Raw genomic sequence first — 27,528 nt, forward strand, 5'->3', positions numbered from 1 at the left:
AACCACCAACACAATGCTCTCCAATGCCTCAGGAAAGGACAAAGCTCATCTCCTGGCAATGAAGGCACCACCCTCAGGAGATTTCCTGTCAGCTGTTCCCAATTCCTCCTTGGGCACTCAACTAGACCCACAGGCCATTCAGATTGGTGTTGCTCTTCGCCTAGCCGCCCCCATCCTCGCCGAACATAGGTGTATTTGCGGCAGGGCGACAGCTGATCAATTCAGACTTCATGGTCTCGTGTGTCACACAGCAGAAGGGAAGTATGCCAGGCATGAGGAGGTCAATGACTTCATAAAGAAAAGCCTCGCCACAGCCCGTTGCCCAGCTCAATGGGAATCCCAAGTGCAGAGGTCTGACAGAAGTCAAAAGCGTCCTGATGGAGCCTCTATGCTACCTTGGAAGGATGGAAAGCAGATTGCCTGGGGCTACACCACCTGTGCCACCACATTGGCAGACATGTACTTGCCATACTCCATAGTGGAACGGGGTGGAGCTGCCAGCCACAGGGAGACCCAGAAGATCCGCAAATATGAAGACCTTCCCCCTTGCTATAACTTCATCCCAACAGGGTCGGAGACCCTTGGAGCATGGGGCAAGTGTGCTCTAAAATTCCTCAAAGAGCTGGTTAAAAAGCTCATCATACAAACCAAGGGCCACAGGGCGACCAGCTTCCTCTTTCAGAGACTCCGTGTTGTGATCCAGAGAGGAAATGCCTGCAGCATTCTGGGCACGCGGTCCACCGCCGGGGAACTGGACAAAGTATTCGAGATGTAGCTCTGAGTTATCTATGTTGTTTTACTTTCTATTGTATCTTTGTGAATGTTTTGTCAATGCATTTTGTCTTTAAATAAAATATATACTTATAAATAAAGGGGTGGTAGGAGAAAATTCTCAAACAGCTTCACGGAGAACCTTGAGTTTTCCCTGAAGCAAGTTTATTCTTTTCTCTGAGGATGAGGGTCCCTAGGACAGTTCTAGAGGTGGTATCTCCCTACATATATATATATATATATATATATATATATATATATATATATATATATATATATATATATATATATATATATATATATATATATATATATATATATATATATATATATATATATATATATATATATATATATATATATATATATATATATATATATATATATATATATATATATATATATATATATATATATATATATATATATATATATATATATATATATATATATATATATATATATATATATATATATATATATATATATATATATATATATATATATTTATATATATATATTTATATATATATATTTATATATATATATTTATATATATATATTTATATATATATATATATATATTTATATATATATATATTTATATATATTTATATATATATATTTATAGGGAAGTACCACCTCTATAGCTGGAATGGGGACCCTCATCCTCAGAGAAGACAATAAACGTACCTCAGAGAAAACTCAAGGTTCTCCCCGGAGCTGTTTGAATATTTTCTTCTCCTACCACCCCCTATGTATTTTTTATTCTATGTGAACATTTATTAATAAACAAAATACATTTACAGAAAAAACATAAACATGAATACAATGGCACAATGTATCAAAGATGATGAATTTCCTCCAGCTCCTCCGAGGCTGGACATGAGCCAAGTATGCAGCAAGCATTTCCCCTCTGGATGGCGACGCTGAGGCGCTGGAACATGAAAGTGGCTGCCCTTGGGTCCCTGGTGGTGTCGATGAGTCTGGAACCCAATTCTTTAAGGAAACGTGTGGCATTTTTTCCCCATGATCCCAAGGTCTCTGATCCCACTGGGACAAATTGATACTGTTGGCTAATGTCCCTGTACTTGCTGATCTTGTACTCCTCCCTGTGGTCAGCAGCTCCTCCCTGTCGCCCCACACTGTGATGGATATAGGTGTCAGCCAGTGTGGACACACAGGTATAGTCCCATGCTAAGAGCTTGCCATTCTTCCAAGGATAGATGGTGATCCCGTCGGGGCGGTTTGCTGGGTTGTGGGTATTGTTTGCTGCAAGTGATTGTGGCTCCCTCTCGGCAGGGCATCCAGCTGTAGCAAGGGTTCTCTTAATGATGTCGTTGACCTCATTGTGTCTTGCATGCCAGCCCTTGGTTTTGGAACAGTTAAGACCATGTAGACCGTATTGGTCTGCTTGCACTTCGCCGCAAATACACATATATTCTGTGTGAATTGGGGCAGCAAGGCGCAGAGCCACTGCAATACGGAGGGTCTTAGGGTCGAGTCGCGTTCCCATTGCCGATATGGGAACTGTTTGGAGGAAGTCCCCGGAGTGAGGTGCACTCACAGCCTGGAGACGGGCAATCTCCCTATCTGATGTTGCAGCCCTGAGCATGTTGGCAAGCACCTTTTCAGCAATTGGGCTATCCCAGCTTGACTGTTTGTGAGCCAGTGCTGCACTAGGGTTTGGTGCTGGAGCAGCAAGAGTCTCCCATTCGGTGATGGCACTGACATAGCTAGGGTCTTCTATTCCTGCTGAGTCACTGAGGGTGTCAGGAAGAATTTGTCTTATCAACTCGTTTGATGCAATGGAAGAGGATAGGAAAGCTGGTAGAGCAATCTGGGAGGATCTGCGTACTCCTAGCCCTCCAAGCCTGACCGGAAGTGAGGCTTGCAACCACAGTCCATCGTCAAGGGAAAGATTCAATACACTCTCTAGCATGGCCTTCAGGAGAGAGTCATATTCCTTGAGTTTTGGACTGCTGAAGGCTGGGGAGCATCTCAGAAAATAGGTAAGTTTTGGGGTTGACAGGCACCTGGTGAGTAGGTAGAAGGCATCGTGTGTGTCAATGTCTTTCATCCTGCTTTCCATCGTCCGGAGGTCTGAGACTTTTTTTCCTAGGACCAGATCGATGGCATTGGACCCAAGAGGAGCACCGAGGAGAGTGCTATTGGCTGGATCAATGGCTCGTGCTCCTGGTAAAACGGTACTAATATTCTGGATCAACTGTTGATTGGTAGAAACTATTTCACATTTGGTGGGGTTTAAAGAAAGGCCCAGGCTTTCTCCCATGTCTTTAATTTTACTGATGTCCTCCAGGAGAGATTCTGTTGTGCCAGCCAGGGTACCGTCGTCCAGGAACCAGATATTGAGCTCGCTGGAGAGTGCCTCCGTGACTTCCTTGATGACCAAACAAAACAGAAAGGGGGCGAGAGGGTCCCCCTGTTGCACGCCCTCACACGAGTCAATTTCATGGTCCCCAAACAATAGTTTGGAAGTCACACTATAAGACGATTCTATGAAGGGATAAAGGGAAGGGAAGTTTCTATAAACTGCTTGGAGAGCAGCATCCCTTCTGACTGAGTTGAAAGCATTGGCAAAGTCCAATTTGACCAAGGCTTTTTCATAGGACATGTTTTTGATATATACTCGTGCTGCATGGGCAGCTGCTTCACAGCCCTGTTGAACGCCGAAACCGATATATATATATATATATATATATATATATATATATATATATATATATATATATATTCTAAATATATATATATATATATATATATATATATATATATATATATATATATGTATGTATATATATATATAATGTATGTATATATATATATATATATATATATATATATATATGTATCTATATATATATATATATATATATATGTATATATATATATATATATATATATATATATATATATATATATATATATATATATATATATATATATATACATAAATAAATATATATATTATTTTTTATTATTATTATCACACTGGCCGATTCCCACCAAGGCAGGGTGGCCCGAAAAAGAAAAACTTTAACCATCATTCACCCCATCACTGTCTTGCCAGAAGGGTGCTTTACACTACAGTTTTTAAACTGCAACATTAACACCCCTCCTTCAGAGTGCAGGCACTGTACTTCCCATCTCCAGGACTCAAGTCCGGCCTGCCGGTTTCCCTGAACCCCTTCATAAATGTTACTTTGCTCACACTCCAACAGCACGTCAAGTATTAAAAACCATTTGTCTCCATTCACTCCTATCAAACACGCTCACGCATGCCTGCTGGAAGTCCAAGCCCCTCGCACACAAAACCTCCTTTACCCCCTCCCTCCAACCTTTCCTAGGCCGACCCCTACCCCGCCTTCCTTCCACTACAGACTGATACACTCTTGAAGTCATTCTGTTTCGCTCCATTCTCTCTACATGTCCGAACCACCTCAACAACCCTTCCTCAGCCCTGTGGACAACAGTTTTGGTAATCCCGCACCTCCTCCTAACTTCCAAACTACGAATTCTCTGCATTATATTCACACCACACATTGCCCTCAGACAAGACATCTCCACTGCCTCCAGCCTTCTCCTCGCTGCAACATTCATCACCCATGCTTCACACCCATATAAGAGTGTTGGTAAAACTATACTCTCATACATTCCCCTCTTTGCCTCCAAGGACAAAGTTCTTTGTCTCCACAGACTCCTAAGTGCACGACTCACTCTTTTTCCCTCATCAATTCTATGATTCACCTCATCTTTCATAGACCCATCTGCTGACACGTCCACTCCCAAATATCTGAATACGTTCACCTCCTCCATACTCTCTCCCTCCAATCTGATATTCAATCTTTCATCACCTAATCTTTTTGTTATTCTCATAACCTTACTCTTTCCTGTATTCACCTTTAATTTTCTTCTTTTGCACACCCTACCAAATTCATCCACCAATCTCTGCAACTTCGCTTCAGAATCTCCCAAGAGCACAGTGTCATCAGCAAAGAGCACCTGTGACAACTCCCACTTTGTGTGTGATTCTTTATCTTTTAACTCCACGCCTCTTGCCAAGACCCTCGCATTTACTTCTCTTACAACCCCATCTATAAATATATTAAACAACCACGGTGACATCACACATCCTTGTCTAAGGCCTACTTTTACTGGGAAAAAATTTCCCTCTTTCCTACATACTCTAACTTGAGCCTCACTATCCTCGTAAAAACTCTTCACTGCTTTCAGTAACCTACCTCCTATACCATACACTTGCAACATCTGCCACATTGCCCCCCTATCCACCCTGTCATACGCCTTTTCCAAATCCATAAATGCCACAAAGACCTCTTTAGCCTTTTCTAAATACTGTTCACTTATATGTTTCATTGTAAACACCTGGTCCACACACCCCCTACCTTTCCTAAAGCCTCCTTGTTCATCTGCTATCCTATTTTCCGTCTTACTCTTAATTCTTTCAATTGTAACTCTACCATACACTTTACCAGGTATACTCAACAGACTTATCCCCCTATAATTTTTGCACTCTCTTTTATCCCCTTTGCCTTTATACAAAGGAACTATGCATGCTCTCTGCCAATCCCTAGGTACCTTACCCTCTTCCATACATTTATTAAATAATTGCACCAACCACTCCAAAACTATATCCCCACCTGCTTTTAACATTTCTATCTTTATCCCATCAATCCCAGCTGCCTTACCCCCTTTCATTTTACCTACTGCCTCACGAACTTCCCCCACACTCACAACTGGCTCTTCCTCACTCCTAGAAGATGTTATTCCTCCTTGCCCTATACACGAAATCACAGCTTCCCTATCTTCATCAACATTTAACAATTCCTCAAAATATTCCCTCCATCTTCCCAATACCTCTAACTCTCCATTTAATAACTCTCCTCTCCTATTTTTAACTGACAAATCAATTTGTTCTCTAGGCTTTCTTAACTTGTTAATCTCACTCCAAAACTTTTTCTTATTTTCAACAAAATTTGTTGATAACATCTCACCCACTCTCTCATTTGCTCTCTTTTTACATTGCTTCACCACTCTCTTAACCTCTCTCTTTTTCTCCATATACTCTTCCCTCCTTGCATCACTTCTACTTTGTAAAAACTTCTCATATGCTAACTTTTTCTCCCTTACTACTCTCTTCACATCATCATTCCACCAATCGCTCCTCTTCCCTCCTGCACCCACTTTCCTGTAACCACAAACTTCTGCTGAACACTCTAACACTACATTTTTAAACCTACCCCATACCTCTTCGACCCCATTGCCTATGCTCTCATTAGCCCATCTATCCTCCAATAGCTGTTTATATCTTACCCTAACTGCCTCCTCTTTTAGTTTATAAACCTTCACCTCTCTCTTCCCTGATGCTTCTATTCTCCTTGTATCCCATCTACCTTTTACTCTCAGTGTAGCTACAACTAGAAAGTGATCTGATATATCTGTGGCCCCTCTATAAACATGTACATCCTGAAGTCTACTCAACAGTCTTTTATCTACCAATACATAATCCAACAAACTACTGTCATTTCGCCCTACATCATATCTTGTATACTTATTTATCCTCTTTTTCTTAAAATATGTATTACCTATAACTAAACCCCTTTCTATACAAAGTTCAATCAAAGGGCTCCCATTATCATTTACACCTGGCACCCCAAACTTACCTACCACACCCTCTCTAAAGGTTTCTCCTACTTTAGCATTCAGGTCCCCTAACACAATTACTCTCTCACTTGGTTCAAAGGCTCCTATACATTCACTTAACATCTCCCAAAATCTCTCTCTCTCCTCTGCATTCCTCTCTTCTCCAGGTGCATACACGCTTATTATGACCCACTTCTCGCATCCAACCTTTACTTTAATCCACATAATTCTTGAATTTACACATTCATATTCTCTTTTCTCCTTCCATAACTGATCATTTAACATTACTGCTACCCCTTCCTTTGCTCTAACTCTCTCAGATACTCCAGATTTAATCCCATTTATTTCCCCCCACTGAAACTCTCCTACCCCCTTCAGCTTTGTTTCGCTTAGGGCCAGGACATCCAACTTCTTTTCATTCATAACATCAGCAATCATCTGTTTCTTGTCATCCGCACTACATCCACGCACATTTAAGCATCCCAGTTTTATAAAGTTTTTCTTCTTCTCTTTTTTAGTAAATGTCTACAGGAGAAGGGGTTACTAGCCCATTGCTCCCGGCATTTTAGTCGCCTCATACGACACGCGTGGCTTACGGAGGAAAGATGAACGTTGCTATTTAAGCCAAGATCGCAAGTTCTGCCTATTCGGCACGACATATATATATATATATATATATATATATATATATATATATATATATATATATATCAGATATGTGTGTGTACTCACCTATTTGTACTCACCTGTTTGTGGTTGCAGGGGTCGAGTCATAGCTCCTGGGCCCGCCTCTTCACTGATTGCTACTAGGTCCTCTCTCTCCCTGCTCCATGAGCTTTATCATACCTCGCCTTAAAACTATGTATGGTTCCCGCATCCACTACTTCACTTTCTAGGCTATTCCACAGCTTGACTACTCTATGACTGAAGAAATACTTCCTAACATCCCTTTGATTCATCTGAGTCTTCAACTTCCAATTGTGACCCCTTGTCCCTATGTCCCCTCTCTGGAACATCCTATCTCTGTCCACCTTGTCTATTCCCCGCAGTATCTTGTATGTCGTTATCATGTCTCCCCTGACCCTTCTGTCCTCCAGTGTCGTCAGTCCGATTTCCCTCAACCTTTCCTCGTACGACATTCCCCTGAGCTCTGGGACTAGCCTTGTTGCAAACCTTTGTACTTTCTCTAACTTCTTGACGTGCTTGACCAGGTGTGGGTTCCAGACTGGTGCTGCATACTCCAGTATGGGCCTAACATACACAGTGTACAGTGTCTTGAATGATTCCTTATTAAGGTATCGGAACGCTATTCTCAGGTTTGCCAGGCGCCCGTATGCTGCAGCAGTTATTGGGTTGATGTGTGCCTCTGGTGATGTGCTCGGTGTTATGGTCACCCCAAGGTCTTTCTCCCTGAGTGAGGTCTGTAGTCTTTGTCCACCTAGCCTATACTCTGTCTGCGGTCTTCTTTGCCCCTCCTCAATCTTTATGACTTTGCATTTGGTGTGTGTGTGTGTGTGTGTGTGTCGTGCCGAATAGGCAGAACTTGCGATCTTGGCTTAAATAGCAACGCTCATCTTGTCACATAGGACAAGCAAAAATTTGTGTATGCAATAATTTCGCCAAAATCATTCTGAACCTAACGAAAAAAATATATTTCACTGTGTTTGTTTAGTATTAAATTATTGTAAACAAATCTAAAATATATTTAGTTGGGTTAGGCTAAAATAAATTGTTCTTGTTATAATAAGGTTAGGTAATTTTTTTAAGATTCTTTTAGAGCAAAAGTAAAATTTTTTACATTAACATTAATGAAAAAATCTATCTTTAAACGTTGAAGAGAAAATTTTAGAAAGGGCATAATTTTAAATGAGCTCTTGCTAATTGTCCAGTTTTACATATTCGGCACGACATTATATATATATATATATATATATATATATATATATATATATATATATATATATATATATATATATATATATATATATATATATATATACATATATATATATATATGCTCACGGCTGCAACATCAGATAGACTGCCCGTCTCCAGGCTGTGAGTGCACCTCACTCCAGTGACTCCCTCCAAACAGTTCCCATATCAGCAATGGGAACGCAACTAGACCCTAAGACCCTCTGTATTGCAGTGGCTTTGCGCCTTGCTGCCCCAATTTACACACAATATATGTGTATTTGCGGTGAAGCGCAAGCAGACCAATATGGTCTACATGGTCTTAACTGTTCCAAATCCAAGGGCTGGCATGCAAGACACAATAAGGTCAATGACATCATAAAGAGAACCCTTGCTACAGCTGGATGCCCATCCAAGAGGGAGCCTCAATCACTAGTAGCCAACAATACTCACAACCCAGCCAACCGCCCTGACGGGATCACCATCTTTCCTTGGAAGAATGGCAAGTTCTTAGCATGGGACTATACCTGTGTGCCCACACTGGCTGACACCTATATCCATCACAGTGACGGGCGACAGGGAGGAGCTGCTGACTACAGGGAGGAGTACAAGATCAGCAAGTACAGGGACATAAGCCAACAGTATCAATTTGTCCCAGTGGGATCAGAGACCTTGGGATCATGGGGAAAAAATGCCACACGTTTCCTTAAAGAATTGGGTTCCAGACTCATCGACACCACCAGAAACCCAAGGGCAGCCACTTTCATGTTCCAGCGCCTCAGCATGGACATCCACAGGGGAAATGCTTGCTGCATACTTGGCTCGTGCCCGGCTTCGGAGGAGCTGGAGGAAATTCATGCTCTTTAATACATTGTACCATTGTATTCATGTCTGTGTTTTCTGTAAATGTATTCTGTTTATTAATAAATGTTCACATAGAATATAAAATATAGGGGGTGGTAGGAGAAGAAAATATTCAAACAGCTCCGGGGAGAACCTTGAGTTTTCCCTGAGGTATGTTAATTGTCTTCTCTGAGGATGAGGGTCCCCATTCCAGTAATGTGTGTGTGTGTGTGTACTCACCTATTTGTACTCACCTATTTGTGGTTGCAGGGGTCGAGTCCTAGCTCCTGGCCCCGCCTCTTCACCGGTTGCTACTAGGCCCTCTCTCTCCCCGCTCCATGAGCTTTATCAAACCTCGTCTTAAAACTGTGTATGGTTCCTGCCTCCACTACGTCATTTTCTAGGCTATTCCACTGCCTTACAACTCTATGACTGAAGAAATACTTCCTACTATCTCTCTGACTCATTTGTGTCTTCAACTTCCAATTGTGGCCTCTTGTTTCTGTGTCCCCTCCCTGGAACATCCTGTCCTTGTCCACCTTGTCTATTCCACGCAGTATTTTATATGTCGTTATCATGTCTCCCCTGACCCTCCTGTCCTCCAGTGTCGTCAGGCCGATTTCCCTTAATCTTTCTTCATAGGACATTCCCCTTAGCTCTGGAACTAACCTTGTCGCAAACCTTTGTACTTTCTCTAGTTTCTTGACGTGCTTTATCAAGTGCGGGTTCCAAACAGGTGCTGCATACTCCAGTATGGGCCTGACATACACGGTGTACAGTGTCTTGAATGATTCCTTACTAAGGTATCGGAATGTTGTTCTCAGGTTTGCCAGGCGCCCATATGCTGCAGCAGTTATCTGATTGATGTGTGCTTCCGGAGACATGCTCGGTGTTATACTCACCCCAAGATCTTTCTCCTTGAGTGAGGTTTGCAGTCTTTGGCCATCTAGCCTATACTCTGTCTGTGGTCTTCTGTGCCCTTCCCCTATCTTCATGACTTTGCATTTGGCAGGATTAAATTCGAGAAGCCATTTGCTGGACCAGGTGTCCAGTCTGTCCAGGTCTCTTTGAAGTCCTGCCTGGTCCTCATCAGATTTAATTCTCCTCATTAACTTCACATCATCTGCAAACAGGGACACTTCTGAGTCTAACCCTTCCGTCATGTCGTTCACATATACCAAAAATAGCACTGGTCCTAGGACTGACCCCTGTGGGACCCCGCTCGTCACAGGTGCCCACTGTGATACATCATTACGTACCATGACTCGTTGTTGCCTCCCTGTCAGGTATTCTCTGATCCATTGCAGTGCCCTTCCTGTTATATGCGCCTGATGCTCTAGCTTCTGCACTAATCTCTTGTGAGGAACTGTGTCAAAGGCCTTCTTGCAGTCCAAGAAGATGCAATCAACCCACCCCTCTCTCTCTTGTCTTACTTCTGTTATTTTATCATAAAACTCCAGAAGGTTTGTGACACAGGATTTGCCTTCCGTGAATCCGTGCTGGTTGGCATTTATACTCCTGTTCCGTTCCAGGTGCTCCACCACTCTCCTCCTGATAATCTTCTCCATAATTTTGCATACTATACACGTCAATGACACAGGTCTATAGTTTAGTGCCTCTTTTCTGTCTCCTTTTTTGAAAATGGTAACTACATTTGCCGTCTTCCATACCTCAGGTAGTTGCCCAGTTTCCAGGGATGTGTTGAAGATTGTGGTAAGTGGTACGCACAACATATCTGCTCCCTCTCTAAGGACCCATGGAGAGATGTTGTCCGGTCCCATTGCCTTTGAGGTATCGATGTCCCTTAGCAGTTTCTTCACCTCCTCCTCATCTGTATGTATGTCGTCCAACACTTGTTGGTGTATTCCTTGTTGGTGTCCCCATCTGGTCTGTCCCCCCAGAGTCCTTCCTGTCTCTACTGTAAATACTTCCTTAAATCTCGTGTTGAGCTCCTCACATACCTCTTGATCGTTTCTTGTGAGTTCTCCACCTTCTTTCCTCAGCCTTATCACCTGGTCCTTGACTGTTGTCTTCCTCCTAATGTGGCTATACAGCAGTTTCGGGTCAGATTTGACTTTCGATGCTATGTCGTTTTCATACTGTCGCTGGGCCTCCCTCCTTATCTGCGCATACTCGTTTCTGGCTCTTCTACTAATCTCCTTGTTTTCCTGGGTCCTATGCCTCCTGTACCTTTTCCATTCTCTGTTGCACTTAGTTTTTGCCTCCCTACACCTTCGGGTAAACCAAGGACTCGTTTTGGTCTTCCTATTATTTCTGTTTCCCTTGGGGACAAAACTTTCCTCTGCCTCCTTGCACTTTGTTGCCACATATTCCATCATCTCGTTTACTGATTTTCCTACCATTTCTCTGTCCCACTGAACCTCCTGCAGGAAGTTTCTCATACCTGTGTAGTCCCCCCTTTTATAGTTTGGCCTGTCCCCTTCAGTTCCTGTTACCTTCTCCACTTGTAACTCTACTATATAGTCAAAACTCAGAACCACATGATCGCTAGCTCCAAGGGGCCTCTCGTAAGTGATGTCCTCAATGTCTGAACTGCTCAGGGTGAACACAAGATCCAGTCTTGCTGGCTCATCCTCCCCTCTCTCTCCGGTTGTGTCCCTGACATGTTGATGCATGAGGTTTTCAAGTACCACATCCATCATCTTGGCTCTCCATGTTTCGGGACCCCCATGTGGCTCCAGGTTTCCCCAGTCGATCTCCCTGTGGTTGAAATCGCCCATTACCAGTAACTTTGCTCTGCTCGAGTGAGCTCTTCTTGCCACCTCAGCCAGTGTGTCCACCATCACCCTGTTGTTTTCTTCGTACTCCTCTCTTGGCCTCCTGCAGTTCTGTGGTGGGTTATACATCACTCCAATGACTACTTTATGTTCTCCGGACTGAATTGTACCTACAATGTAGTCTCTTTCTCCAATCATGTCCATGCCTTCCATTTCCTCAAATCCCCATTGGTGTTTTATGAGCAGTGCAACCCCTCCTCCCCCTCTACTCCTTCTATCTTTCCTCAGGATCTGATATCCTGTTGGGAAGATTGTGTCTGTTATTGTCTCAGCGAGTTTTGTTTCTGTGACTGCTATGATGTCTGGGGATTTTTCACTGATTCTTTCATTCCACTCCTCATGTTTATTCGTTATTCCATCCGCGTTTGTGTACCAAACCTTTAGTTTCTTTTCTATCATTGTGGTCATGCAAGTATATTGGGGTTGGGGGAGCGAGAGCCTTGGTGGGGGCCTATATGGGGCTGTGGTGTAGGTGGGGTTTGTGTTGATGGGGGTGGGGTCAGAATGCCCATAAGGGACAGCTGTTGGGGTGAGGTTTGTGATATGGGGGTTGGTGGCAGAGGGAACAGTGAGTGGGTTGTAGTATAGGTTGCTCAGTTGCGTTGGGAATGTCGCGGGTGGAGTCTTTTGGTGGGAGATTCTGTGGGGTGTGTTTGCCCTTCCTCCTGTGTCTGGGTCCTGCTCATTTTCATTGCTTCTCGTTCCTCCTTGCGTCTCTGTACCCTCTCTTTCAGTGTAGTCCTTTCTTCTTGTGTTCTGTCGCGGTCGAGGTATACTCTCTGGTACCCCTCTTTGTCCCTCAGTCTTGCTTACTCTTGCAGAATCCTGGTTCGAACTGATTCTTCCTTGAAAGTTACTCTGACAGGCCGTATCCTTCCACTCGCAAACCACCCAATTCTCTGAAAATTTGTCACCTGGGTCATATTGCCCTCCCCTATTGTTGTGTGTGTATATGTGTGTGTCTATGTGTGTGTGTGTGTGTGTGTGTGTGTGTGTGTGTGTGTGTGTGTGTGTGCGCATGTGTGTGCGTGTGTGTGTGTGCGTGTGTGTGCGTGTGTGTGTGTGTGTGTGTGTGTAATTATGTGTCGAATTATGTGTGGGTTTATTATGTGTCTGAAAAGTAGGTGGCTTTTGCTTGGAGTGTAATGTAGATTCTCAGTTGTTGCTTGTGTCCACAAGCTCTTGTGACCTGACTCCCACCCTTACAGTGTTGCCTATGCTCGACCTGCTTATAGTGAGTTAATCGCCTTGTTTAATGGATTACCATTTGCTAAACCTTATTGAATACTTCAGTGCCTATTCTTTATCGTGCTATGAGAGTTAGACCATTCACATTCAGCTTGGCGGTTAATTGGAACCTGAACCCCCCACCCAAACAACCACTCATAGGTGATACAGTACTTGTAGTGCAGCTGTAGCACTGTAGATTGTCCAGGTCGATGTGACGTCCTGGCGTAGATCCAGCTCGATGTACGTCCTGGCGTAGATCCACCTCAATTTCTTCTCTTAATAATGTACCCTATTCACTGTATTTCTTTCACTGGTCACACGATTGTTTCACTTTATTATCTTTCTTGGGTGACACTTGGCAACGCCGCCTTACACACTAGCCTGCCCACAACGTTTTTATTTTCCAGATCACTTACAAAATTGTGGCTCTCCCCACACTTATGTGGCTCAGTCAATTAAAAAAACACTTCTAGGATTGTTCACTACCCTGACACACTTAGCAACCCTTGCAGAACACTTAGGTAGCCCTCAAAAACACTGTGTAAACATAATAATAATGATCTGTTTGACAGGTGTGTCTGCTCTCTGGTATACTATGGACTATCCTCCAACTCTAGCAGTTTGAGTGGCAATGTCTTTGTAAATTTCATCGCCACGATGCTGGTAGAGATTCCATCGTACATCTTCACCTTTCCCGTCATTGACAGGTAAGATCTTCATTCATGCGTGAGGCTGAAAACAATGACATGTGACAACCAGAAGAATAAGCATATAACAATTCTCAGAAACATAAACAATTAACATTGAAAATCTAATAAGGGCACTTGTAGCTCGTGAAAGTTCAGATACATTTTTATACTGTGCTCATATTCTCATTTTTTATTGATTTCATAAAATAATAGATATTAACAGTTCAAGAATATCTTTTTTTATATATGATAACTGAGTTTTAGAGGTTAAACTTATAGGGTGTTATTCTATGAGAAGTTCACAGTTGTAGAAGAAATTAGTCCAACCGATGCCAAACACAGATTTAAATTCTATTCCTTAATATGTCGACTTGAGTTTCAAAGAACTATTTCAATTATAAATACTTGAAAAATTTCTCGGAGAGTTTAGCATTTGTCTGCGAACAGGAACAAAGAAAACATAAACATTAATTATAAAAATATTAATAATGGTGTTTCTCGTCTTCTTTTTGCTTTTCCTTCAATTCACTTTATTATTGTCGTTGTTGTTGTTGTTGTTGTTCTTGTTCTTGTTCTTGTTCTTCTTTTGCATCATCATCTTCTTCTCCTCCTTTTTATTATTACTATTATTATCATCATCATTGTTATTGTTACAGTTTTCACAGTTGATATGAATATGTGATAACTAAAGATCGTGAATGTATAAACTGGTGACTAAATCTTAGGAAGTAGAGAATTTATTGGCATTAAGAAATAGACCAAGACTTTATTGATTATTGGAGAGTCATGTAAATTGTTGCTGACTGACTGCTATACCACAGTGTGTGAGAGTCATGTAAGTTGTTACTGACTGCTATACCACAGTGTGTGTGAGAGTCATGTAAGTTGTTGCTGACTGACTGCTATACCACAGTATGTGAGAGTCATGTAAATTGTTGCTGACTGACTGCTATACCACAGTATGTGAGAGTCATGTAAGTTGTTGCTGACTGACTGCTATACCACAGTATGTGAGAGTCATGTAAGTTGTTACTGACTGACTGCTATACCACACTGTGTGAGAGTCATGTAAGTTGTTACTGACTGACTGCTATACCACACTGTGTGAGAGTCATGTAAGTTGTTGCTGACTGACTGCTATACCACACTGTGTGAGAGTCATGTAAGTTGTTACTGACTGACTGCTATACCACAGTGTGTGAGAGTCATGTAAGTTGTTACTGAGTGACTGCTATACCACACTGTGTGAGAGTCATGTAAGTTGTTACTGACTGACTGCTATACCACACTGTGTGAGAGTCATGTAAGTTGTTACTGACTGACTGCTATACCACAGTGTGTGAGAGTCATGTAAGTTGTTACTGAGTGACTGCTATACCACACTGTGTGAGAGTCATGTAAGTTGTTACTGACTGACTGCTATACCACACTGTGTGAGAGTCATGTAAGTTGTTACTGACTGACTGCTATACCACAGTGTGTGAGAGTCATGTAAGTTGTTACTGACTGACTGCTATACCACACTGTGTGAGAGTCATGTAAGTTGTTACTGACTGACTGCTAAACCACACTATGTGAGAGTCATGTTAGTTGTTACTGACTGCTATACCACAGTGTGTGAGAATCATGTAAGTTGTTACTGACTGCTATACCACAGTGTGTGAGAGTCATGTAAGTTGTTACTGACTGCTATACCACAATGTGTGAGAGTAATGTAAGTTGTTACTGACTGACTGCTATACAACAGTGAGTGAGGATCATATAAGTTGTAACTGACTGCTATACCACAGTGTGTGAATCATATTAGTTGTTACTGACTGACTGCTATACCACAGTGTGTGAGAGTCATGTTAGTTGTTACTGACTGCTATACAACAGTGTGTGAGAGTCATATTAGTTGTTACTGACTGACTGCTATACCACAGTGTGTGAGAGTCATGTAAGTTGTTACTGACTGACTGCTATACCACAGTGTGTGAGAGTCATGTTAGTTGTTACTGACTGCTATACAACAGTGTGTGAGAGTCATGTAAGTTGTTACTGACTGACTGCTATACAACAGTGTGTGAGAATCATATAAGTTGTTACTGACTGCTATACCACAGTGTGTGAATCATATTAGTTGTTACTGACTGCTATACCACAGTGTGTGAATCATATTAGTTGTTACTGACTGCTATACCACAGTGTGTGAATCATATTAGTTGTTACTGACTGACTGCTATACCACAGTGTGTGAATCATATTAGTTGTTACTGACTGACTGCTATACCACAGTGTGTGAGAGTCATGTAAGTTGTTACTGACTGCTATACCACAGTGTGTGAGAGTCATGTTAGTTGTTACTGACTGCTATGCCACAGTGTGTGAGAGTCATGTAAGTTGTTACTGACTGCTATGCCACAGTGTGTGAGAGTCATGTAAGTTGTTACTGACTGCTATACCACAGTGTGTGAGAGCTATGTAAGTTGTTACTGACTGACTGCTATACCACAGTGTGTGAGAGCTATGTAAGTTGTTACTGACTGACTGCTATACCACAGTGTGTGAGAGCTATGTAAGTTGTTACTGACTGACTGCTATACAATAGTGTGATACAGTAATGTAAGTTGTTACTGACTGCTATACCAGAGTGTGTGTGAGAGTCATGTAACTTATCACTGACTGCTATACCACACTGTGTGAGAGTCATGTTAGTTGTTACTGACTTCTTTACCACACTGTGTGAGAGTCATGTAAGTTGTTTCTAACTGACTGCTATACCACAGTGTATGAGAGTCATGTAAGTTGTTACTGACTGATATACCACAGTGTGTGAGTCACCTAAGTTGTTACTGCCTGCTATACCACAGTGTGTGAATCACCTAAGTTGTTACTGGCTGCTCTACCACACTGAGTCAGTCATGTAAGTTGTTACCGACTGCTATACCACACTGTGGAAGTCATGTAAGTTTTTACTGACTCCTATACCACACTGTGTGAATCATATAAGGTGTTACTGACTGGTTTACCACACTGTGTGAGTCATGTAAGGTGTTACTGACTGGTTTACCACACTGTGTGAGTCATGTAAGTTGTTACTGACTGCTATACCACACAGTGTGAGTCATATAAATTGTTACTGACTGCTATACCACACTGTGTGAGTCATGTAAGTTGTTACTGACTGACTGCTATACCACAGTGAGTGAGTTATGTAAGTTGTTACTAAGTGACTGCTATACCACACTATGTGAGAGTCATGTAGGTTGTTAGTAACTGACTGCTATGTGACACTGTGTGAGCCATCCAAGTTGTTACTGACTCCTATACCACTCTGTATGAGTCATGTAAGTTGTTACTGACTGCTGTACCACAGTGTGTGAGATTCATGTAAGTTGTTATTGACTGCTATGCAACACTGTGTGAGTCATGTAAGTTGTTACTGACTGCTATACCACACTGTGTGAGTCATGTAAGTTGTTACTAACTGACTGCTATACAACACTGTGTGAGTCATGTAAGTTGTTACTGACTGTTATACCACACTGAGAGTCATGTAAGCTGTTGCTGACTGACTGCTATGCCACAGTGAGAGTCTTGTAAGTTGTTACTAGCTTACTGCTATACCACGGTGTGTGAGAGTCACGTAAGTTGTTACTAACTGATTGCTATACCACAGTATGTGACAGTCGTGTAGGTTGCTACTGTTATACCACACAGACCATACCACGGGTGGGAATAGAACCCGCGATCAGAGAGTCTCAAAACTCCAGACCGTCGCGTTAGCCACTGGTTCGCCTATGGTGTAGAAATATACCTAGTTGGTCGAATCTTATTGAAGCTAGCTGGTCCAGTGGCTAACGCGACGGTCTGAAGTTTTGAGAGACTCTGATCGCGGGTTCTGTCCCCGCCCGTGGTATGGTTTGTTTGCAATCGTGTCATTACGATTTCGTGAGTTATACCACACAGTGTGAGTGAGTCGTTTAGGCAGTTACTGCTATACCACACAGTGTGTGAGAATCGTGTAGGCTGTTACTGTTATACCACACAGTGTGAGAGTGGTGTAGGTTGTTACTGTTATACCACACAGTGTGAGAGTGGTGTATGTTGTTACTGTTACACCACACAGTGTGACAGTGGTGTAGGTTGTTACTGACTGTTATACCACACAGTGTGACAGTGGTGTTGGTTACTGACTGTTATACCAGATAGTGAGAGAGTGGTGTAAGTTGTTACTGTTACACCACACAGTGAGAGAGTGGTGTAGGTTGTTACTGACTGTTATACCACACAGTGTGACAGTGGTGTTGGTTACTGACTGTTATACCAGATAGTGAGAGAGTGGTGTAAGTTGTTACTGTTACACCACACAGTGAGAGAGTGGTGTAGGTTGTTACTGACTGTTATACCACACAGTGTGACAGTGGTGTTGGTTACTGACTGTTATACCAGATAGTGAGAGAGTGGTGTAAGTTGTTACTGTTACACCACACAGTGAGAGAGTGGTGTAGGTTGTTACTGACTGTTATACCACACAGTGTGACAGTGGTGTTGGTTACTGACTGTTATACCAAATAGTGAGAGAGTGGTGTAAGTTGTTACTGTTACACCACACAGTGAGAGAGTGGTGTAAGTTGTTACTGTTACACCACACAGTGAGAGAGTGGTGTAGGTTGTTACTGACTGTTATACCACACAGTGTGACAGTGGTGTTGGTTACTGACTGTTATACCAGATAGTGAGAGAGTAGTGTAAGTTGTTACTGTTACACCACACAGTGAGAGAGTGGTGTAGGTTGTTACTGACTGTTATACCACAGGCTGGGAAGGAAGGCCTCGCTCTCATTCATGTTTTCCCTGGGTGGTGTCGCATGCTTCACATCCGGATTTATCCCTCAAGGTAAATTATGTGACTTTATGGTATACTCCATGACCACACTTACTTCCACACTTATGACCACACTTACTTCCACACTTATGACCACACTTACTTCCACACTTACTTCCACACTTATGACCACACTTCCACACTTATGACCACACTTACTTCCACACTTATGACAACACTCACTTCCACACTTATGACCACACTCACTTCCACACTTATGACCACACTCACTTCCACACTTATGACCACACTCACTTCCACACTTATGACAACACTCACTTCCACACTTATGACCACACTCACTTCCACACTTATGACCACACTCACTTCCACACTTATGACAACACTCACTTCCACACTTATGACAACACTCACTTCCACACTTATGACCACACTCACTTCCACACTTATGACCACACTCACCTCCGCTACCATGATCACACTCACTTCTATACCCATGATCACACTCACTTCCGCTCCCATGACCAAACTCACACATCCATGACCACACTCACTTCCGCTCCCATGATCACACTCACTTCCATACCCATGATTACACTCACTTCCATACCCATGACCACACTCACTTCCGCTCCCATGACCACACTCGCTTCCATACCCATGATCACACTCACTTCCACACCCATGATCACACTCACTTCCACACCCATGACCACACTCACTTCCATACCCATGATTACACTTCCGCTCCCATGACCACACTCACTTCCATACCCATGATCACACTCCCACTCCCATGACCACACTCACTTCCACACCAATGACCACACTTACTTCCACACCATTGACCAAAGTCACTTTCACACCCATGACCACAATAACGCGCCCACACACACACACACACACACACACACACACACCACCACCACAGCCACCACCACCACCACCACCGCCACCACCACCACCACTGCCACCACCACAACCACCACCACCACCACCACCACCACAACCACAACCACCACCGCCACCACCACCACCACCACCGCCACCACCACAACCACTACCGCTTCCACCACCACCGCTGCCACCACCACCACCACCACCACTGCCACCACCGCCACCACCGCTGCCACCACCACCACCACCACCACCACCACCACCACCACCGCCACCATCACCACCACCACCGCCATCACCAACACCGCCACCACCTCCACCGCCACTACCACCACCGCCACCGCCACCATCACCGCCACCACCACCATCACCACCGCCACCACCACTATCACCACCGCCACCACCACTATCACCACCGCCACCACCACCATCATCACCACCACCATCACCACCACCATCACCACCGCCACCGCCACCATCATCACCACCACCGCCACCATCACCACCACCATCACCACCACCACCGCCACCATCACCACTATCACCACCACCACCATCACCACCACCACCATCATCACCATCACCAACACCACCATCACCACCACCACCACCACCACCACCACCATCACCACCGCCACCACCACTGCCACCACCACCACCACCACCGCCACCATCACCACCGCCACCATCACCACCACCGCCACCATCACCACCACCACCATCACCACCGCCACCATCACGACCACCGCCATCACCACCACCACCATCACAACCGCCACCACCACCACCACTACCGCCACCATCACCACCGCCACCATCACCACCGCCACCATCACCACCGCCACCACCATTATCACCACCGCCACCACCATTATCACCACCACCGCCATCACCACCACCACCACCGCCACCACCACCACCACCACCACTACCACCATCACCACCATCACCACCACCACCATCACCACCATCACCACTGCCATCATCACCACCACCATCACCGCCACCATCACCACCGCCATCACCACCGCCACTATCACCACCACCATCACCACCACTGCCACCACTATCACCACCGCCACCACCACTATCACCACCGCCACCACCACTATCACCACCGCCACCACCACCATCACCACCGCCACCACCACCGCCACCACCACCACCACCGCTACCACCACCACCACCACCACCACCACCGCCACCACCACCACTGTTACAAAAATCGCGATTTCTAATAAGCTTAGAGATCTCCAGTGAATACTAGAAAGGACTGCCCTTCTAGCATCCAGCCTGTTACTGGGTTTTTGTAACAATTATTCAGTATCCTTGTCCAGTTATCCATTAGAATTCAATAAGAATTATTAGTTCTTCAGGATTACAACTGGTAGGCTACTAACTAGAGAAATTAAAATCTAATAAATTTATTAACAATAATAATGTCTAGGAGTATATTATCAAATTAAATTAATCACAGTAATCAAAATAAGAGTAATCACTTCTCTCGTGTACAATAGTATTGTGCTGAAGGCACATATCACATTTATAAATCTTAAGTACCATCTGGTACATTAACATTTATTTATACAATTTACAAATAAGTTTGTGTGTATGTGTGTAAGTGCTCTAAGTAGTTCGCTATGTCTCACGACTCGACTAGACTTAAACCAGTGACTGACAAAGTCCTCACATCAACTAACTTCTTGACCACCTGGCAATCCGAACAGCTTGCTTGAACAATAAAACGACGGATAAGCCAAACAGCAATATAACAAGCAAAAGTGACCACATTCGTCAGTTGTCAGTCGTCACGTGAGGTCACAGACCCTGACCTGCTTTGGGGATTAGCGTGGACGGTTACAAAGCATGGCTTGCTTCTGCAGTGTTTTAAAAATTGAGGTTGGAGAGTTGAATGAGGAGGTCTTGCTTCTCCAGGAGGAGATTAGGAGGCTGAAGGTCCACCTCAATGGGTCTGGGAGAGAGTGTGAAGTGGCTGGAGTTGTGGAGAATGAGGCTTCTAGCAGTCTCTCTCTCGCTGTGAGGAGGCTGTAGGTGGGGAGGTAGCAACGGCTACCAGCAGTGAGGTGCAGTCCAGCACCTGCTGCAAGTGGTGAGTGGTTCCCAGTAATGGGAGGAGCATCAGAAAAAGGAAAGTTAAGAGTGAAGATCTGAAGATAGGAAATCGCTTCTCTGTTCTTCAGGATGAATGTACTTCAGTGGCCAGTGAAGGTAAGGGTACTACTGCCCCTGCTAAAAGAGGTAAGCGCATTCTTGTGGTTGGTGACTCAGGTAAGATATACTGACCATGCTTTTTGTAATAGGAATAAGAAGATGAGAGACAGAGTGTGCTTCCATGGAGCTGGTGTTGGGGACATAGTCAACAGGCTGGATAATATCATGTCAGGTAATGGGAACAAGCCCATTATCTGTCTCAGTGCTGGTGGAAATGATATTGGGAAGGGTAGGAGAGAAGAACTGCTAGATAAGTACAGGTCAGCTATAGATTTCATTAAGTCTAAGGGAGGGGTCCCAACCATATGTAGCATCTTGCCTAGAAGGGGAGTAGGAAATGAATGGTTGTCTAGGGCAATTGGTGTAAATTGCTGGCTAGACAGATACTGCAAAGAACTTGCAATCCCATTCATTGACAACTGGAACAACTTTTATGGCAAACATAATATGTATGCAAGGGATGGGGTACATCTCTCTGGGGCTGGGGTGGTAGCACTTGCAAACTCGATTGAGAAGGCCATTGGTGAAATGCCTATGATTTTAAACTGATAGAAGATAGAGGTATGGGTGTGTGTGGAAAACAAGCAGGTTGCAACACTAGGGTTGGAAACAGTAAATGTATAAAAGGCATTCAGCATGAAGTTATAAATAAAGACAATAGATCAGGTCAGCAAACAAAAGGGGACAGCAGAGGGCAGCAAGGGACTAGCTCCCTTAAGGTTTACTATACTAATAGCAGGAGTGTAAGAAATAAGATAGATGAGCTAAGATTAATTGCAAGTGCAGGAAACATAGATATTATTGCTATAACAGAGACCTGGCTCAATCTGAAAGAGAGATGCCCTCTGAATGTCACATACAAGGCTATAAATTATTCCACACTGACAGGGTCAACAGGAAGGGTGGTGGAGTAGCGATGTATGTCAGAGACAATTTAAATTGTTGTGTTAGATAAGATATAAAATTAGAAGCGTCAGCCACTAAATCTGTTTGGTTACAGCTTCTCGAGGGCCGAGAAAAACTAATTTTGGGTGTGATTTACAGGGCCCCAAATCTTGATAGGGAGTGCAGTAAACTTCTATGGGACGAAATTCGTAAGGCATCTACATACGAAAATGTTTTGCTAATGGGAGATTTCAACTATAGACAGATTGACTAGAGCAATTTGGCAGGAAATTTAGAGTCAGGTGACTTTCTTGTTACGATCCAGGATTGTTTTTTAAAAGAGTTTGTGACAGAGCCAACTAGGGGAAATAACCTCCTTGACTTGGTTCTTGCCAGTAGGGAAACACTAATTAATAATCTTGAGGTTAATGATGAGCTTGGGGAAAGTGATCACAAATCACTCAGTTTTAATATATCATGGAGTTCCCCTAATAAGGGCAATCAAGTCTCTGTCCCTGACTTCTGCTTGGCTGATTTCATAGGACTGAAAAATTACTTAGGTGGGCTGAACTGGAATGACCTGACTAAGGGTCAGGTAGGTGGTGATGGTTGCCGATATGATGCTTTCCAGGGCATAGTTCTAGCTGCTCAGTCAAATTATGTTCCAAATAGGGAAATCAGATCAAACAAAAATGATCCTAAATGGATGAACAATAGATTAAAATACCTAACTGGTCAAGAGAGGCATATATAGGCAAATCAAAAAAGGAGAGGGGCAATTAAGAAATCGATATATTCAGTTACAGAGAGAAATAAAAAAGGGAATTAGAAAAGCAAAAAGAGATTATGAGGTTAAAGTTGCAAGAGAATCGAAGACTAACCCAAAAGGATTCTTTCAGGTACACAGAAGTAAGATCAGGGACAAGATAGGCCCACTCAAAAGTTCCTCGGGTCAGCTCACTGACAGTGATAAGGAAATGTGTAGAATTTTTAACACATACTTCCTCTCAGTTTTTACACAGGAAGATACCAACGATATTCCAGAAATAATAAATTATGTAGAACAGGACGATAATAAACTGTGCACGATTAGGGTCACAAGTGACATGGTCCTTAGGCAAATAGATAAATTAAAACCTAACAAATCCCCAGGCCCTGATGAACTGTATGCAAGGGTTCTAAAGGAATGTAAAGAGGAGTTTAGCAAACCTTTGGCTAATCTTTTCAACATATCACTACAAACTGGCATGGTGCCAGATAAGTGGAAAATGGCAAATGAAGTTTTGGGCCCCGGACACTTACTGTGTTGTCTCTCAGCTTACTCGTGGCGCCCCAGCCTCCTGCTGAGTTTTTTACTTTCATGTGGAGTGATTTTCCAAACGCATATTATCTTGTATCTCTGAATGGGACAGCCGTGCAGGAGGTTCCCCCTACATCAGGAGAGACTGGCCACCTCGTCAGTCACTGGAGCCTGGGATGAAAAATATTCAACATCCACCTCTCGTTGAACCAAACAAAATTTTGCTACCACCACTACACATAAAACTGGGCTCATGAAAAACTTTGTAAAAGCTATGGACAATCCGTCACTTAGCGACACTAAAATAGAGGGAGTCTTAAATGGTTCTCAGATTAGAGAGCTTCTTAAATCAGACCTTCATGGGGAAGAGAAAGTTGCTTGGGAAACATTTTAGTGGCGAAGGGATTTCTCGGAAACAGAAGGGAAGGCAACTATGAAGAATTGGTGAAAACCTCATCAAAGCTTACAAGAACATGGGATTTAAACTTGTCACTTAAAATCCACTTTTTGGACTCGCATATAGACTGTTTTCCAGCGAACTGTGAGGCAGTTAGTGACGAACATGGTGAAAGGTTTCACCAAGATATTTCAACCAAGGAAAAATGGTACCAGGGCAAATGGGGCACAAGAATGTTTGCAGACTATTGCTGGACATTGGCAAGAGATGATTCTTCAGCCCACTATAAGGGGGACTTAAAGCTCGCCCAGCGCGAACGAAAAAAATATTCGAGAAAATTCACAAATTGAGTTAATCATATAGAAAAATAGTTGAACTCTCTAGCAACACACTGGTACAAGAATCATTGTTCTACGACAATTATAGTCATTTAAAACACCTAGGGTGACGTCACCACCCGCGGCAGGTCTGCTCACCTGTCCTCAATTTTCATGTTTTTTTCCGATTTTTTTTTTTTGTGCATTTATTGTATTATTCTAATATAATAATTGACGATTTGGCATCATAATACAGTGGGTGGGACTTATACGTAGACTTACAGCCAACCAGGAACCTCCTGGGAACATCTTGCTGACGTCATCAGAAATTCCAGTCTCTTGATAGCCAGGGAATATGCTTCAATATAACGCTATTATCGCTTCTACGGCTTATTTATCTATCACAATTGATCTAATATGACATAAACAATATAAATAACAAAGAAATATGATAAATACTCCAGAATGAATAATGTATAGCATATTCTTCGAGTGCTCCCTATGGAATATAACATTCCTTTAGCTATGGATGAGTTTCCATTCTCCTATCACCTCCAGGGTCTTTATATTAAAGAAAACGGAGAGTGGTAACTATGATATACACTCGTAATCCAGTATAAAATTGAGAAAAATTATATTTTCTCAAAAAAAAAAAAAAAAAAAAAAAAAAAAAAAAAAAAAAAAAAAAAAAAAAAAAAAAAAATCGGTGGTCCGGCTGTTTCGTGGATTATCTGGGAAGTAAGTTATTCAGATATATATTGCTATACTGTCGTTAATAATAACAGGAATGTAATGAAATTCACAAACAACATAAAGGAAAGATTGTTTTACAAACTGGTGGTTATCATTTTGAGATATAATTTGTTTTTGATTTTTGTGAAGGTTCATTTGAAGTTCAAAAGTCAGCTTAGCCGGCTTATATTTGTTATTCACATATATATTGCTATAATGTCGTTAATAATAACAGGAATGTAATGAAATTCACAAACAACATAAAGGAAAGATTGTTTTACAAACTGGTGGTTATCATTTTGAGATATAATTTGTTTTTGATTTTTGTGAAGGCAAAAGTCAGATATTTGGCTGAATGTAAAAACCATACAAACTTTATTTTTTTTAAGAATGAAGATAGGATAAATTACAGTAAAGTTAACCATGTTCAATACAGTTTAGCATTGTTTTATGCCTAGATAATGCCAAAACAGCTTCTCCAAGTCCCATTACGAAAATACTGTTCAATATGTATGATTATTAGTAAATCATTTTTTTCTCAGTTGTTTTAGGAGCTCTCTTATTGAAACTTGGTCATATTAAAATGGAAAGGTGCTTCTTTACGTACAAAAAAAAAAAAGACGAAATAAATCGGACGAAAAATAAAGAAGTTGAGGTAAACTTCTTTATGTGCTCCTTCCCACTATCAGCGTCAAGCAAAAAGGCAGAGTTGGTACAAATTAAAGTTTAAAACATTCTGACACATTTAGTAACTTATAATAAGATAATCAAATATTGCATGTCTCGTATCTTTAAACCTACAGCAAATAAGCATTTTTCAATGCTTTGGCATGCTGCTCTTACCTGTATTTTTTTTGTACCTCTGTATGTATGCTAAAATTTCTAAATAAATAAATTTCTAAATAAATAAATGTGATATTTGGATTCAAGAAATGAAAATACATAAGAAATAACTAATCTAATTTAAGACGCAAACAAAATTTCAAAGATTGTTGACCAGTGTTATTTATTTTCTATATACTTTAAATTTAAAATCATGGTTCCTTCTGATAATTAAGACATTTAATAAAGGAAATAGATTATTTTATTCAAATTCAACAGTAAACTTCATGGAAAGAGCTAGACTACTTAACTGAAAAAGGAAATGATATACATGTATATGTATATTCTTGGTCATTATTCATAAGACATCAATATATCTGTACCACTTAGCTTTATTTGGAAGAATTCTGTTAATCAATCTTGTTTCAAAATATTCCATGTACAAGTTGTTGAAGACCGATGAGAGAGAATTTCTCATTTCCATACAAAACTTAGTCATTAAACACAAACTGTACATCAAAAGTACAAAGTTTAATGAACTCAGAGATTGTTGGTACAGACAATGGCAAGTCGCAGTTACTGAGGTCTTCAGATAGGAAGCTAAATAATTCGTCAATATGAACTTTTGTGAGCAATGAAAGGATATCAAAACAAACCATACTGTATCAGTCACCTAAATCAATATTATATTTGACATTAAAGTTAGAAATTTTGCTTAATACATCTACTAACCATTTGGATAATTTGTAGGAAACTGAACTAATGGAGCTAATTATGGGTCTGACTAGATTATCTTCTTTATTTGTTTTGATTAATACATAAAATGTGAAAAAAAATGACTTGGTCATAATTTTTTTATTAAGTAATTTTTTGTCTTTTAGTAGTTTTACTGATTTGATAAAGTTAATATTATCTGAATCTAAGGTTTTCTCTCCAAGTTTGTATCATCTATGAGATTATTCATTTTACTTTGATAATCAGTTTCTTCTAAAATTACTTCCACATTAATTTTCATATATCTATAAAATCCTTAGGTAAGATCTACCTTTGTTCACCACAAATAATTTTTGACGGGAATTTCTTAAATAACAGTTTCTTTCGGCAGGATATGTCGCTTATTTTTAACTTTCATTGCATCACTCTGATGTATTATGCAAAGTATATATTGAAGCTCCAACAACAGTTTATC

General features: G+C 41.9%; 1 protein-coding gene, 1 long non-coding RNA gene and 1 pseudogene across 2 annotated transcripts in view; 2 read left to right on the forward strand and 1 right to left on the reverse strand.

The window, feature by feature from the left end:
• The window catches only part of LOC138854618 (uncharacterized), a 225,688-nt gene that overhangs the window by 195,398 nt on the left and 2,762 nt on the right, over positions 1 to 27,528 (reverse strand). The window lies entirely within an intron of this gene.
• Positions 1 to 27,528, forward strand: part of LOC138854617 (cytochrome c oxidase subunit 2-like) — a 222,773-nt pseudogene that overhangs the window by 184,179 nt on the left and 11,066 nt on the right.
• LOC138854612 (organic cation transporter protein-like) overlaps positions 1 to 27,528 on the forward strand; it is a 154,214-nt gene that overhangs the window by 63,700 nt on the left and 62,986 nt on the right. The window contains exons 5-6 of the mRNA XM_070098815.1: positions 13,811 to 13,945; positions 18,729 to 18,808. Of these exons, the coding sequence (XP_069954916.1) occupies positions 13,811 to 13,945; positions 18,729 to 18,808 (215 nt within the window). The remainder of the gene's footprint in view (positions 1 to 13,810; positions 13,946 to 18,728; positions 18,809 to 27,528) is intronic.

The sequence above is a fragment of the Cherax quadricarinatus genome, chromosome 64 (assembly GCF_038502225.1).
Source record: "Cherax quadricarinatus isolate ZL_2023a chromosome 64, ASM3850222v1, whole genome shotgun sequence".
In the NCBI taxonomy this organism is placed as follows: domain Eukaryota; kingdom Metazoa; phylum Arthropoda; class Malacostraca; order Decapoda; family Parastacidae; genus Cherax; species Cherax quadricarinatus.